We start from the raw sequence: 16436 nt of genomic DNA, 5'->3' as shown, positions 1-16436 counted from the left end.
GAAGGTCAGGAGTTCAAATCACCCTCACATACAGACTGAGCTGAAGCCAGACTGTGCTCCATGAGACTCTGCCTCAAAACACAAAGCCCAACAGAAAACACTTTCCAGTCAGGATTCTGAAACAGACTAGTGCTGAGGAGTCCCCCAGTGCCTAAGAAGCAAGACAAGGTCCTCCCTGGAAGAGCAGAGCTGAGACCTTCTGCCCCCAAGAATTCCCACCATAAGCTTTCAGTGAAATATGGTGAATCCACAGTCAAAATTCACCAGCAGCCTGGACGGGCAGCTAAGTAGGGGAAGGCACCTGTCACCAAGCCTGACAACCCGAGTTTGATCCCTCTGACCCACAGGATGGAAGAAGAGAACAGACCTTCCATGAGTCACCCATGTGTGTGTCATGTGTGCACACCCACTCCTAGCATGTAAATGTAATTTAAAAGCCCCTGACAAACACACTGAGAAGTCAAAACACCAAAGCAGAACAGACAAGAGAATCAGGTCACTAGCCCTGTATGTGACACTGTATGTGACACTTCAACTTAGGTAGATGTGCCTACAATTCCTCTACAGCAGGATGTCAGTGTCTCTCACTGCTTTGTCTGCTGTCCTCTGGACATGCATAGTGTGCAAGTGGCCTTCTGAGGTGCTCCTCATTGACATGACCATCCACTCTCCCTGATCTACATTCTGCTTCTTTTTAACATGTGCACGTGTGTGTGCATGTGTATGGGTAGACATGTATGCATGTGAGTAGCAGCAACAGACCAACTCTGAATGTTGATTAGGAGCCATTCACCCTTTTCCTGTGAGACGGGGTCTCTCATTAGAATGTGGGGCTCACTGATGGGGTAAGTCTATCTGGCCAGCAAGCCCTGGGGATCTTCCAGTCTCTCTTCTCCAGCACTGAGATTAGAATTGTGCCCACCAAACCTATACCCATATGTGAGTTTTAGGGACTGAGCTCAGGTTCTTATGTTTGTGTGATGGCCTCATCTCCAACTTTACAACTCTTTACAACTACTGTTAGAAGCCATGACACATAACCTAGAAACATAGCCAAGTCACAAAACCAGGGCAGTTACATAACATGAAGACAGAACCTCAAGTAGGCACATGAAGTATTAATTTTTTTTCTTCTGGGTCCACCCTATCAGATTTCGTATATAAATGTCCTTAAGGCCTCTAGGTGCTAATTTAATGAGACCAGCCTGTTCCTGTGGGAAATCGCCATCTCCAGTCTACAGAGGCACTGCCAATCACAGATTCCAACAAGGAATGGAGTGAGTAGAAGATAAATGACCAGAGGCTGTCACACCAAGATGAATGTCTCTCAGGATTTAATACAGAAATATGGGAAGAGGCTGTATGACTAAAAATGTCTGTGGCCAGGCCTCCCGGTAGAGAGCGAGAAAGAAGAGGACAAGCACAGGCAAAGGGCCATGACAAAAGCTGAGCTCCCAGGCAGCCGGTCAGCATAAGGCTCTCCCTGGCACGCTCCGGCAGCAGTGCTGCTGTGACCCGCACTGGCCAGGCACTCGGATGGCAGAACTGAAGAGGTAATCTTTTCCAATTGGTTCACACTGTCATATGAACTGGTCAGCCCTAAAATGGGACAACTACATCAAGCCCTCTGCAGTGCACTGAAGGCAGGGGACAGGATCAGAAAGAATGTACGGGTTAGCGGAGGACATGGGGTGCTCAGAAACACTGTCTCCTAGACATGACATGCACTCCACAGCGATGGCCTCAGGATGGCTGTGGTTACCTGCACATGACACTTCTAAGATCAAGCCAGCCAACTCTCCATCCTGGGGGGAAGGAGAGGAGGTTATGAGGTCACCTGATGATCCAAGGAGCTACTGGTAGTTGCTGGTTGCTGGGGGCGGGGAGGGAGAATCACACTCTTGTGTAGCCATTAGTAAGTTCTGTCCACAATACAGTAAATAGTCCTCACCTAAGCTTATCTGAGTAGCCTTAATTAAACTCAGTGGGAGAGACACGGACACACACACACACACACACACACACACACACACACACCACTGCACCACCACCACCACCACCAGCACAGCAGCAGCAGCAGCAGCAACACACAAAAGATACAAAAATAGGAAAATTTGCTGGGAAGAAGGATTCAATGGGTATGGGAGAGGGATGAGATAGTAATTGTGGTTAAAATGACCAAGGTACATGTAAGATATTGTCAAATAAAATATATAAATAATGCCTTTTATGGAAATAAAATATAAAACGAAAACCGTCTGTGTGTTGGGGGGGGGGTACCATCTGCAAACCTATGCTGAGTCACTTGGGCACCTGGCTCCAGAGGGGGGTTCTTTCTTTGTGTTTGCATGTGTGCCCTTGGACCAGCCCCAGGTCTACTTATCTGCTGAGACAAAGGTGCTCTCCAACCAGGTGCCAGAGTGCAGTGCTCAAAAGGTCAGGCGTACTGGGGCCTTCTAGAACCGGTAGGGAGAAAAATGCCTTCTATAAATAAGGCTCTTGGGGACAAGCACGTGTCCCCACAGAAATAACATGACAAAGGAGAGGGCCCCCAGGCTGGGAAGCTGCGTTTCCCCTCAGGGCTGTTATTTATTCCTTCTGCGTGTGCACTGGAGCACACAGGTATGGAGATTGGGAGACAACTTCGGGAGCCAGTTTTCTCCTTCCCCCAAGTTTTCTCCTTTCCTCATGATCCTCAGACTTGGTAGCAAGTGCCTTAATCGGATAAGCCATCTCTTCGGTCTAAAATGCTGTATTTTTAAAAGAGCTATTTGAAAATGTCATAATGTGTTCTATAGTGACATGAAAAGTCACCGGCTGCCCCAGAAGAAACGTCTATGGCTTCCACGGGCCAACAAGATGGCTCAGGGTAAAAGGCCCTTGCCATTCAAGCCCAACCACCTGAGTTTGATCCCACTTCTTTACTGATGCGTGATTGTCTGCCGTGTGTATGGGGGCAAACAGAGTGCATGCTACGGCTTACTAAAGGAGGAAAAAGAAAACCAACTCCACAAAGTTGTCTTCTGACTTTACACGTAGAACACGCATGTGTGCCTACCGTTACACACACACACACACACACACACACAAACACATACACACTGATGATGATGATGATGATGATGATGATGATGATGATGACGACAAAAGAAACTTCTGTGCCCAGGAGGCTTTTTGTGGTGCTGTGTGAGCCCCAGGCTGTACCAGATTCCCTTACTTCTGTGGTCCATATCTAGTGCACTTATCTCTTCTAACACAGAGTCAAGGCAGCTGGTGGAGGTGCACATGCCTGAGGGGGCACCTGGTGGTTGCAGGCTGAGATGAAGAAGTACAAATGGCACACACATTTCCTTCCTCTCCCCTGCTTGTGACCCTCCCGCTGACTCAACACACAGGCTGCAAAGGCAGCTGGTCCTGCATTTGAACCAGGAATGTATGAGAGCTGCACAGGAATGCAGGGCTGACCGAGCCTCCATAGCCTACACTTTCTTCGTCTGCAAATGTATATAATATTAAATACCTATTTTCCCAGCACCAACAACTGCAGTCGGTGAGTTGCCCAAACAATGGAATGTGGTCCATTTTGACAGCAACAAACAAGGACAGATATGTATGAAGAGGGAGGGAGGCAGAAGCAAGAAGACAGTTTGAAAGAATCAAATTATCCTGGCCCAGGGAGATGCTCATTGAGTAAAGGCACTTGTCACCAGGACCCACATGGTGGGAGGAGAGAACCAAGTTTAGAAAGTTGTCTTTGACGTTCACAAGTAAACCACAGCGTGTACTCTCCTAGCCCCCATACACACACACACACACACACACACACACATACACACACACACACACACACACGTAAATAAAAGTGTAAAAAGGACAAATCATAAAATAATCTTTTAGAACTAAAATATACTGGTCTGGGGAGATGGCTCAGGATGCCTACAGGTGGAAACAGAAGAACATTCTGGAAGTGAATGGGCCAGCAAACCTGTAGAACTCAGCACAGAACAAGAGAGACTTACCTCAAACAACGTAGAAGGTGAAGACAGACTGCTGACACTGTCACTGGCCTTCCACATGTGCACTGTGCACACATCATACATACACACACACACAGGTCATGAATTAAAAGTATACAAAATACCTACAAGAGAAGGCATGCAGATTCTGTTTCCAGAAGACAGAGATCACCTACACCTCCAGACCTGCAGAATCCTCTAGAAGACCCATCAGGACTTCCAGTAAATCATCAGCTATTGCTGACTTAGTTGGCTAAGTACCAAGGTGTCAAAATGGCAGGTAGTGACTTAGCAGCAGCATTAGAGCTGCCCCTTCCTGTTCCTCCTAGGACCCTGCACATGCCCTGGCTTGGCTGCTTCTTAAGAGGCCCTTAGGATTAGTGGAGTCAGAGGAGTTTTGGATAGTCAAGCTGTTATGTTGTCTGCAAATCACAGTTAGAGGCTCCTCTCTGTTAAAGCAGAGACTGAAATACTGGGAAAGTTATTAGACATCAACAGAAAAGGCTCGGTGAGGCCTTCTAGAACATTTTGAGAGTGTCAGGTAGGAACAGGGAGATGGGGCTACAGAGCCCAGAGCCTCCAGATGCTCATGGATTACAAGCTTTGTCACACCCCCCACATCTGCAGCCTTACAGGGACCACAGCAATTGAGTTAGCTATCTCACAGATGGCCTTCCACACACATGGGCGACCTATCGCATAGGCTGTCAGAGGAACCTGCGAACCTTACAGCTGAAAGCCGAGTCTGACAGTTACTTCCTTATTTCTTCCTCACTTTTAGATGCCAAAGCCCAGCGCCTTTTTTCCAAGCTCTTTCTTCAGGCAGACTGTTCAATTTATTCCTTACTTGAAAAAAAGTCATTTACCCTGCAAATGCAAGTGCTTTAGTCCTTTCTCCTCACTAAAGAAAAGTGCATAGAGGTAACAGTCTAGCTTGGGCTTTTCTTAAATGGCACTAATGGGGTCTCCCTGGACACTGTGTCTTCATCTCTGACTACAGAGATGCTACACTTAACACAACTGATAACAGCAACGCCAACCTCAGAGGACATCAGAGCCCAGTTCCAGGCTGACACGTGGTGCCAAGACAAGAAGATAGAAGCAACTGGTGTGGTGTGTGAGCCTGTGTTGAGTCAAGGTCACAGGTCCTTCCTGGTAGCATCCAACACAGAGCTGAACCTTTCAAGGCCCTCTTAACTAGCCACTGTGCAACTCCACGTAGGCGTGGCCTTCCTCATCATAGAGCAATAAACCCCATTCGACCCACAAGTGGGGTCCAGGTTAATGCAACCTGTCTGTGGCTGGAGGCAAGAACAAGACAGTAAGAAGCAAACACAGCAATGGCAAGATTTCCTGATGGGACCTGAAGCAAACAGAAGGATAAGAAAGCAGAGGTCAGTTTGTGTTTCAGATTGGACAGGAAACACAAAAGCACAGGAAAGCTTAAGTGTGTCACAGTGAAACAAAGATGTTATTCAACAAACAGTAGTACGGTAAGTGGATACAAATGGAAAAGCCAGGACAGACCCATACAGCAGAATCAATAAGATCTAGTTAAAGTATTAATCACAATAAAAGATATAGCTGAGTGCCAGAGAACAGGCTCAAGAGATAAAGATGCCTGTAGCCAAGCTTGACATCCAAGCTCAATTCCTGGGATTCAGAGTGGGAGGAGAGGACCAGGTCCCACAAGTCATCTTTGACCTCCACATGCATGCCCCATGCTAACAAGCAGGCATCATACATGTACACACACACATGAACACACACACACACACATACACGCAAACATACATGCAGACTCACATGCACACATATACACACAAGCATATATACAGACACATGCACTCATATAAATACATAGACACACAGATATACACACAAATACACATACATACACATACATAAATACACATACACAGATACACACACAAATACATATATATATATATACACACACACAGAAAGAGACACACGATTAGTCTATACACACACAGAGTGGAAACACATCTAGTTCTCCTTCCTGTTGAAGAATGCTGACTAAAGCTCATTATAGGCAGTCTAGGACAGACTCACAGCCTTGCCACTCAGAACGACTGACAGGAGACCAGGACACTTCTGGGGCAGTGATTTTCATTCCCGTTCACAACTACGAATTGCACGTTTTTGAGTTTACTGTATGTTTACAATAGGCAAAATCTCTCCTGCTACAATCTCTGATGACAGGCCAGTGTTCCCCTATCTAGGTGATACACTGAAAGACAAGACCTTTTGGAGTCCGTGAACGCTGGATAGAGAAACCCATGTGTGGAAGCATACACTTGGACGACAGGGAAACAAGGAAACCCTCCTAGACATCCCATCTACTCACTGTCCTGCTCTGAGGCTCCATGCCTGGGGATCTCACTTCAGGCCCTAGGGGAGAGCAACTCCCCAACCACAGTGCCTTCACAATCACTACAGAGCTCTAAGAGCAGAGGGCAGCGTGGAACTACTCAGAGCACAGTCGAGGAAGGAGGGATGGGCAAACAGACCCTTCTGATGTCAGTTCTAATTGCAAACTAGACCAATCTAGACTCATCCTGGAAGTGAGGCTTAGTGAGGACCTGTCTAGATTAGGATAGCCTGTGGGAGCGACTGTGAGGGAGTTTCATAGCTGGGTTGAATAGTGAAAGTATGCAGGCAACATCTTAGGGGCGGGGTCCTGGGCAGTGGGAGCCAATCACGAGCATGCTCGCACTAATTGACTGAGCTCTGCCCTCACTGCATAGGGACCAGCTGCTTCACATTCCTCCTGACTCCACCTCCCAGCAATGATGGCCTATAACCCGGAACTGTTAGCCAAAGAAGCCCTTTCACCCAGAAGTTGCTCTTGTGGGGCATTTTATCACAGCCCCGCAAATGAAAAAACCAAGAGAGCCTCGTAAATCATCTCTCGCCCAGGCCAAGGTGCAGCCACACTGGGGGAAGGAGCTTGCAATGGAGGCCGACCTGAGTTCAACCCATAAAGGTAGAAAGAGAAAATCGATTCCATAAAGTTGTTGTCTGACCTCAACCTGTGTGCTGTGATAATCTGCCACCCCCCAACATCTCAATAATAAATAAAAAGTTAAAGATATTTTAAAATGGTCATCACTACATCTCTGAAATACCCAAGGTCCCCTGGCCTCTACTTAGGATGGGGAGAAAAGCAACAGTGACATGTGGCTGAGGCTCTTGTTCACCCTGCACACTTTTTAATAATAAAATGTCCAGCAAAAACTTACGCCTTTGGCTTGGCTGAGTTAGAGCATTTATCTCCTAAAAGGGGGGAAAGCACCATACCTCAGCCCATTTGCCAAAGCACGACTGAGTTATGAGCGGCCTGACAGGCAGGAAAGATGACTGTCTGGACTTGCAGGTGGTGACATGGTAGATGTGACTGCTATTTCAAGACAGACTTTTCCCTTAATATTTATAGGAGAAAAAAAAATGGGCACCTGGGAACCAGATTAATTTAGCTCATGGGCAAGTGTAGATGGCTGTGCATGGGCAAGCCTGGTGCCGGTGCTTCTGACAAATGTGCCTGGAGAATTCCAACTAGTCTCCGTGACTACAGGGGAAGCGGCTGGGATGTGAGGATAAAGCTGTATGTGTGACCCAAGCTCAGGCTCTGGCAGGCAGTAACGTACCTTCCCTTCGTACTCAGACACAATCTGTTTGATCTCGGCGGAGCAGAGACCCACGATCTGGCCCACGGAGCTTGCGGTGAGACGGCTCTGCAATCACATGAGGTATATTTTCAGGGACACAGGCCCATCACACAACTGAGTCTAAATACAAGATACACAGCACTGCCCCGGGAAAGTCCCTTGGCCTTGCCCCCTGACTCACTCACAAGACAAGCCGCCCTGCAGCTCCTGGTCCCTGAGTCACTCCGTTGGCTGTGTTAGCTTCCTTGGCCCCTGGGTACCCTGGGACCACTGTTCTAGCTCAAGTCATTTAGTAGCTGTGCTAATTTCCCCTCTGGCCTTGGGCCTTGGGTATCCCTGCCAACTTCCCCTCAGGCACTGGGTATCTCTCCAAGCTTCCCTTCAGGCCCAGGGTACCCCTGGGATTTCTTTGCCTCCACCCCGATATCCAGATGTTTGGGGGCCAGAGGCTCACAGATGAGAAATACAAAGGGACCACAAGCCTTAACCTGTCTCTTTTTTTCTCACAGGTCTTTCCCGGTCTTGGAAGAAAAGATCCCATCCAAAGACATAGTTAATGCTTCTGGGCAGGCCTTGACCTATGAGAGTGCTTCATCTCCTAGATAGTGGGTTTCAGAAGAAGAGGGGGTTCCCATGGTTACAGAGAAGCAGGACTGACCCTTGCTCTTCATACTGCCCCAACAGGTTCCTTAAACTCTCCCTCTTAGAAGGCAGTGATGATAGTGTGGGGCATTATAACAAGCTCCCTGCTGAAGACAGAGGGCTCTAAAGATGGTGTCCCCCTGCCTCAGGCCCCTACAACAGATCAGGGTGGGGCCAAGTCTCCATTCCTGCATCTCCACTACACCACCCCCTTCCCTACCAGTTCTCACCTCCTCATTTGCCATGGCGGTCATCTTGGTCATCAGTGACTGAATTCGTTGCTGAAAGAGGAAGAGAACAGGGATGAGTGGTTCTGACCGACCGTGTGAGACTGAAGCAAGCGCCTGCCCGGGTCTCTGTGGTGAAACCTCAGAGCTGCTGTTTAATGAGGGTTAATAGTGAGCCTCAAAACATTTCAAAAAAAGGGAACTGTGAGTGGAAGCCAGCTTGAGAGCACTGTGGTGGGAGCTCCCATCAAATGACCCAAACTGGAACCGCCTAGGGCCACCGCGTGCCACACACCTCCTCAGCTGCTTGAAGCTCATCTTCCTCGTGAGCATCCGTTTTCTCTGCAGCTGAGAGCCCCGCAGCAAGCGCTGTTTTCTTGTCCTCAGCCTGGAAGGGGAGATGAGAAAACATCTGAGCACCAGAGTTGGAGACTCTGCAGAAATAAGACAGGCTTATGGAGAGGTAGCCTGTGAAAGAAACCATATCTGGGGCCCAACCAAAAGAGAACGGATAAACTAGGGGCTCCAGGCCAAGTTGCAGCCTCTGAGGCAGGCCAGTCAGGGTTGGTGAGCCCTGTGTGACACAGCACCCCACCTGTCAGCTGGGCTCCAATCCTTGCTCTGAGGCTCGGGGATGCTTTTGTTCCTGGCCTACAGAGGTGGAAGGCTAGAGACACCGAGACGGACAAGCAGAGGACAAAGGTGGCCGGTATCTTCCTAGGCCCTAGCCTGGCCAGGGCTTGGTGCTTGGTCAGCAGCACCTGTTACCCTGCCTACACCTGTGCGGCTGCCACCATCCAGGTCCAGGTATGTCTTACCTTCTCTGTCTTGCTCTGACGACTAAAGCCGTGTCTCCTGTAAGCCACAAGAAAGAATTTAATTACTATTCAAAGCTCTCAGTAAATTCCAACAAGTGCGTTTGTATTGGATCCGGTGTGTGTGTGTGTGTGTGTGTGTGTGTGTGTGTGTGTGTGTGTGTGTGCATGTATGTGTGTGTGTGTGTGTGAGTGTAGAGGCTGGCAAACATTAGATAGCTTCCTCAGTCACTTCCCAAATTGTTCTGAGACAATATCTCTGAAGGAACTAGGAGCTCACCAATTTAGCCAGGCTGGCCAGCAAGCCCCAGGGATCCTCCTGCGTCTGCCTCCCAACACTGGGATTACAGGCGCGTGCCCTTACAAGTGGCTTTTACACGGTGTTGGGGGATGGAGCTCAGGCCCTCAGGCTTGTGTGGCAAGCCCTTCACCATGTTGGCCATCTCCCCAGCCCCAGCATTCAGGCTTTTCATAGAATATGAAAAGGATTTAGGCTAATCAGTGCTTAGAGAAAATAGTGCCTTCCCCAGAAACATAAACTATCAGATTCTGAATGTGGCCAGTCATGGTATCTGCTGTTCAGATGCTACACGAGGGAATGCTAAGACAGTAGAGAGTGTCCTCAAGGGCACGCGTTACCCTTTGGATCAGGAATTGCATCTCAGAACCACACTGCAAGCTAAAAATCAAAACCACACTGCAAGCTAAAAACCTTAAAAACATCTGTGCAAACAGACAATGTATGTAAGGCCAATGCAGACTTTAATATTGCTTTAATGACTTCAAGTCACACCCATATTTTATTTTCACACATAAAGCAAATATAATGTCAGTCATGTCACTCTGTGAGAGCTTAAATTTAAAGGCGCATCGACGCAACAGATGCATTTCAGCTTAAGTTAGTTTATCTTCTGCCTTAAAACAAAAACTATGCTTCTTTTTTTTTTCTAAAGCAAACACAGTAACACACACACACACACAAAGACTCAATCCAAAACAAAAGATATAAGGGGAGCAACCAGCCTGGAAGGTCTTAGTTTGCAATAAAGTTGCATGCAAGTATTTAAGAGAAAAACCGAGCTAGGGTTTGGCTCTGCCCTGCTCAGGACACGCCTTGCCCGTGGGATCAGAGTATGGCCCTCACTGGTCTAGGGCCTGCAGCTTCACCCCTCCTGCTCTTCACCCTGCCCAACCTCACTTTAGCAAGAGGCTCCTGAGCAGGTGGGCAAGCTCCCACCTCCGAGCCCCGCTCTGGCTCATAAGAGCAGCTCTTGCTCCATCTACTGTCCGCCTAGAGCCTTACACAGTCCAACCAGTTCTCTCCCTTCATCCGCTCTAACACCAAGACCTGCCCCTCTGGCACCCACACAGGCCCCCCAATCGCCTGAGCACGGGTCTGTATGCGTCTGGTGGACGGTGCAGATTCTACAGTTTGAGTTTCTAACGTTTGTTGAATACCAAAATACAAATGAAAGAAAATGCAGAAAGTAAGGTATCACAAGTATTGCCTAACTTTGCAATAGAACTGGAAAAGAACAACAACAACAACAACAGACATTGCAGACATTGCTGGGCCATGGGCCGAAGTATAGGGAATTCAAAGTTTGGGTCTCCACACAGTCCTGTAAAGGACCTTATTGCAGCCTCTGCAGATTAGTCAGTATTGACAAGTTAACAGGAAAAGCCACATCAGAATTATTAACATTTTACAAGGTAGACCCAGAAGTTTGAGTTTGTGCAGGGTTGGAATGTTGACGATCCAGATCCAAACTACCTTGGTGATATCCTTAACCCCCTTAATAGGCATTCACTGCCCACCTCGAATCTGATACAACTTTTAGAAAGAACTCAGCATACCCCCTGCTTCCACGAACCCAGCAGCTAATGTCACCAGACAGCTGCATCCCTGGCCACGGCACGGCTCCTTGGTTTGTTAACACATCCACCTGATGTAGTTTAAAATAAAAAAAGCCTTTTGCTCTGTAGTTTCAGGAAACCATTTCCATGTGGGAATATGCTATTTTGGGCAACCTAAATTCATGTTCCAGGGCCTTAGTAACTTGTATTTGATTCAAGAATAAAGTGCTTAAAAAATGTTTTTGCCACCAACCAAAAGGGTAAGAGATGACATCCAAGGCCTCTGGCTGTAACTTCTCTAAGTGTGCTGTAATTCTAAGCCCACCCACTGTTTCCACCAGTGTATAAGAAAAGTGCCTGGATTTAAGACATGAAACTGCTTCCACACTGGAACTGGAGTTCAGGGTGACTTAAGTCTGTGGCTGCAGGTCATGGCCTGGAGTCTGAGTGACTGAATCCCATGATTCATCACCATCAGTTATCATTTGTGAGTGCGTGTGAGTGTGTGACCACCTCATTTTTAAGACATGGTCTTGGACTGGCCCAGAGCTCACCGTTAGACTAGGCTGGCTGCAGTGAGCCCCGGGGATGTTTCTGCTTTTGCCTTTTTGGCCCTGGAGTTACAAGCGAATGCCAACCACAGGCAGCTTTGCACTGTGGGTTCTGGGAACTGAATTTCAGTCCTCATGATGGTAAATCAAGCACCTTTACCAGATGAGCCACCTCTCCAGGCCTTTGTTAACAACGTTTAACAAGGGGCTATGCACTTTAATTTTGGACAGTCCCTGCCCCCTCTCAAAATAATGTCCCTGGTATGAATGGTCTCTGAATTGGAAAAACATTAAATTCTCAGCAGCAAAAGATGAGCTGAGAGTGGCCCATCTAGCTTACGGCCAGAAGCAACTCAGTGGCTTTTGAAACACACTAGTTTCATCTGTGAGAGAGACAATCTCAGAGAATCACCTCAATTAAACAGACAGAGGCAAACGCCACCACACCACGAGAGGCAGGTGAGATGGCTCAGTGGGTAAAGGTGCTTGTCATGCAAGCTCGAAGACCTGAGTTCGATCCCTAGAGACCACATGAAGGTAGACGGAAAGAACTGATCCCTGTAAGTTGTCTGACTTGTACACAAACAGCCTATGGCTTGCACACAGCCTCCATCTCTGTCTCTGTCTCTGTCTCTGTCTCTGTCTCTGTCTCTCTGTCTCTGTCTCTGTCTCTGTCTCTCTCTCTCTCACACACACACACACACACACACACACACACACACACTAATAAGTACTGCCTTTCCTTGACTAGCTACGACTAATTTCTTCTTCTTTCCCACTGTTTCCCAGAGGCAGGCGCTGTGAGACACGCGGGGAGATGCTAATGAGAGAGAGTTAGTGTCAGCCACACAACAAGGGTCGGAAGCACAGGGCACATACTCACATCAAGAGATCGGTCACCCTGGGTAGGCAATGCAGGACATGGGCAAGGTTAATATCCAGTGTTGACCAAGGGGAGCCTGCCCTCACATGGTTTTAAAGAAGCGAGGCTATAAAGGAAAACTCTTTCTCCAGGACGAATAATTTTAAGAAGTACTAAGTATTAAGGCCTTCATTTTTCCAGTCAGAGTGATCTCTGCCCTGAAGGATTACTGCAGGGTACAATGAGACAGCTGCATGTGCTCTGTGGACTGACTGTTTAAAAAGAGGGCCAGAGAATGCACTCGAGCCCCGGCCTCTGCACCAACTCCCCAAGTAGGTCAGAGTCCATGCACAGCAACACCCGTTTCCTGAGAACTGCAAAGGTGGGCACAGGGATACAACTTAGGTCACAGCTGCAACCCGTGAACTCATCGGGCAGGAGCCTGCTTGCTCCACCCCCACCCCCCCTTCTTTTTTTGATACAGGGTCTCACCATGTAGCCTTGGCTAGCCTGGAGCTCTCACTCTGTAGACCAGGCTGGCCTCAAACTCACTGCGATTCACCTGCTCTCAGACTAACAGCATATCCCGCCACTCCAGCAGCTGTCCAATTGTAATTAATAATTAATTGTTGGTTTGCTTGCTTCTTTCTTTCCTTCCATTCCTTCCTCCCTTTCTTTTGGTTTTTCCTTTCCTTCCTTCTTTTAGGAACAGAGACAGTTTATTAAGAAAGGAAAAGCACCCCTGAGAATGGGAGAGGGCCAGGAGCTGATCTGAAAACTCAAAAAGCCTTTATTTAGATATAGATATATTCTATAAATGTATATATAACTAAATATATCACTCTCTATCTATAGCTATTTCTATATTCTTTTCTGTATGTATACAGGGAGGCGGAAACCAGAGAACAACCCTCTTCCTCAGGACAGGGTCCACCTTGGTTTGCGAGGCGGTGACTCCCAGTGGCTTGGATCTTACCCAGTAGGCTTAGTTTAGGCTGTCTGGCCCCAGCTTCTATCTGTCTGTCTGCACCTCCTCACTGAGTTAACAAGTGTGCACCTCTACTCTGGACTTTTTTATGTGGTGCTAGGAACTAGACTCAGTTCCTTGTGCTGCAAGGCAAGCCGTCTCAGCGACCACTCCAGCCTCAGCTGTTCTCTGAAATGGTGTCATAAAATTGTACCCACTCCGTACCTGCCATATTCCAGAAGCGTGGAGTGGACCCGGGACTCCTCGTCCAGTAGCTCCTCTGCTCCCTGCTGCCGTCTGTACTTTCGCCGGGGCTTGTAAGCATCCTGAGGGGACGAGAAAGGCAGAGTGTGAACATGAGAGGCTCCCCTGGACCGTGGCTGGGCGCCTCCAGGCTTTTCAGGGGAGCAGACCTTTACTACAGGATGGCGGCACCCACCAGCTAGCTCACGTTGGGGGCTGCAGAACAGAGTCTGGGTATGATCATTCTGATTTTCAACTTAAGGCAAGTAGATCAGGCTGCCTGTTGGACATGTCTGGGGGGGACTGTCCTGATGGCCTTAATCGACGAGAAGACTGAGCCTGAGAGTGAGTGGGAACGTCCCCTGGGGATGGGGTCTGGACTGTGAGGGAGAAGGCGCAGCCAGCGGGCACCATGCAACACGCCTGTGTGCGCGCGTTCTTTCCGCTCTTACTGTGGTGCGAGCCTTCAGTCCCTGCCCGAGTGCCTCGCAGCAATAGACTGTAGCCTCGAAGTTCAACCCAAATAACCCCTATGCCCCTCATTTGCTTTGTTGTTGTTTGTTTTTTGTTTGTTTGTCTTTTGTCAGCCTAACAGACAGGAATCTAGAGCCCAAGGTTTAGATAAATGAGGATGGGAGGCCATGCTGGGGCTGCAAGGAGCTGCAAGGAGCTGAACACCACAAGCTCATGTACCAGGAAAGGGAAGCGGTCCCACGGCCAGGGCAGAAGCTCACGGCCAGGACTGGCCTATGTGCTTATGTGTGTGTTGTTTTTTTTTTTCCCTCCTCTTCCTTCCTCCCTCCCTCCCTCCCTTCCTCCTTCCCTCCCTCCCTCCCTCCCTCCCTTCCTTCTCCTGCAGCTGACGATGGCCTTGAACCTCTGATCCTGCCTCAGCTCCAGAGTGCTGGGACCACTTCCAGCTTTGTACATGGGTCCTAAGGTCATTCTAACAATATGGTCCTTTAATTCCACATTCTATACTGTAATCGTTAGTTTTAATTGTCGGTGTGACACAACCTAGAATCACCTGGGTAGAGATTCTCAAGAAAGGACTGTGTGGATCAGAACCTGTGCTCACAACCACGAGGAATAGCACCATTTCATGAGCAGAGGAGGCTGGCTGGGAGCTAAGCACGCATGCGCTCGCTCCCTCCGCTCCAACTGTGGCTGCCCCCAGCAGTTTTCAGTTCCTGCCTCGACCTCCGTATAACGATCAACCTGGAACGGCGATCTTAGTAAACCCTCTCCTGCCTTTGTTAGGGTGTTTTATTGTAGCAACACAAAGCAAACTAACACAGGGAGCCCACTTAAGCAAGGATGGGTAAAGAGAAGCAGACACAGAACAAACGCCTTATTATGTTATCGTAATAAGAATATATATTCACATTATAGTTTATGTGTAGCCATAAAAGTACCTTTGGTGTGGTCAAAGGTAGGAGGCCATACTTTTGCAAATGGAAAACAAGCACCCCGGTCTACCCACCGGGCGTCTACACTTCCGACTACTCCAGTGACCTGCCTCTCAGTGCTTCTCATGCTTCTCGTCGCGATCACACCTCCTGCCTATTTGCATTCCAGCACCAGCCTGTCTGGTTCCTTATGCAAACTCTTTGTTTTTATTAGAACCACCATCTTTCTCTTTATGACGCTGTCTGGCTTTGTAATGAAGTAAGGTGTGAATCTCCTCTGGCCTTCTGAATGGAAGGCAGCCTGTCACTCACACAGCTATTATGCGGCTGATCTTCCCACAAACCAGCTTACTATCGACACGTGTGATAACCAATCGTCCTAGGTCTGTGCACACAGTGAAGGAGACCCCAGTTCTTTCAGAGTCTCACACTGGAAAGCAACGTAGATGTTGTGAATGTAAACTGTCCCCGCAGGCTTGGTCCCGGCTGGTGCTGCTGTCTGGGAAGGCTATGGAACCTTCAGGAGGCGCAGCCTTGAAGGAAGGAGCATGTGACTCGGATGGCTTTGTGCCTGGCTCCCGATTCCTGCTCTCTCTGCTTCCCGTGTGTGGAGGACAAGCACGCGTTCTGCTTCCTGGCTGCCAGGTCTTCCCCACCATGATGGAATCTATCCCCACAGAACTGTAAACCAAAATAAACCCTTTCCTGTCTAAGTTGCTTTTTGTTGGCGGATTTTGTCACAGTAACAGAAATTAACGTGCCCCAAAGCTTCAGTGTCGAAAAGCTTAAGAAAACTTAAATGCTCTGCACCCTTTTGCTGACCTTAAAAATTCCATAGTTTGTTCCCCGTCTTTTAAGACAGCATTGTGCTAGCCTTGAATGAGCCTCAAGAGATCCTCTTGCCTCAGCCTGCAGAGCAGGTAGGACTACAGGTGCATGCCAGCTATTGTATGTTATCGACACACGACACGACATATAGTAAATATGCACCTATTTTACATGGCACACATTCTGGTTGAATGTGCACATACATGTATACATGTATACATGTGATGTCTCTATCTTGAACAAAATATGTCACATACAATACTACATGTCCAATAATGGCTGGTGTCCACCTTCTGATGGCCTGATTTGTCATTTCGCCCCCAATAA

At 48.2% G+C, this 16436-nt stretch overlaps 1 protein-coding gene across 3 annotated transcripts in view; it reads right to left on the bottom strand.

Moving 5' to 3' along the window:
- Ccdc93 (coiled-coil domain containing 93) overlaps nucleotides 1-16436 on the bottom strand; it is a 73524-nt gene that overhangs the window by 35153 nt on the left and 21935 nt on the right. For all 3 annotated transcript variants that reach the window (XM_039090684.2, NM_001024997.1, XM_063272275.1), the window contains 5 exons: nucleotides 13855-13955; nucleotides 9396-9432; nucleotides 8873-8965; nucleotides 8581-8631; nucleotides 7688-7774 (listed from right to left, as the gene is read on the bottom strand). In XM_039090684.2, the coding sequence (XP_038946612.1) occupies nucleotides 7688-7774; nucleotides 8581-8631; nucleotides 8873-8965; nucleotides 9396-9432; nucleotides 13855-13955 (369 nt within the window). The remainder of the gene's footprint in view (nucleotides 1-7687; nucleotides 7775-8580; nucleotides 8632-8872; nucleotides 8966-9395; nucleotides 9433-13854; nucleotides 13956-16436) is intronic.

The sequence above is a fragment of the Rattus norvegicus genome, chromosome 13, assembly GCF_036323735.1.
Source record: "Rattus norvegicus strain BN/NHsdMcwi chromosome 13, GRCr8, whole genome shotgun sequence".
NCBI classification, from domain to species: domain Eukaryota; kingdom Metazoa; phylum Chordata; class Mammalia; order Rodentia; family Muridae; genus Rattus; species Rattus norvegicus.
This window is presented reverse-complemented; position numbering and strand designations above follow the sequence as displayed.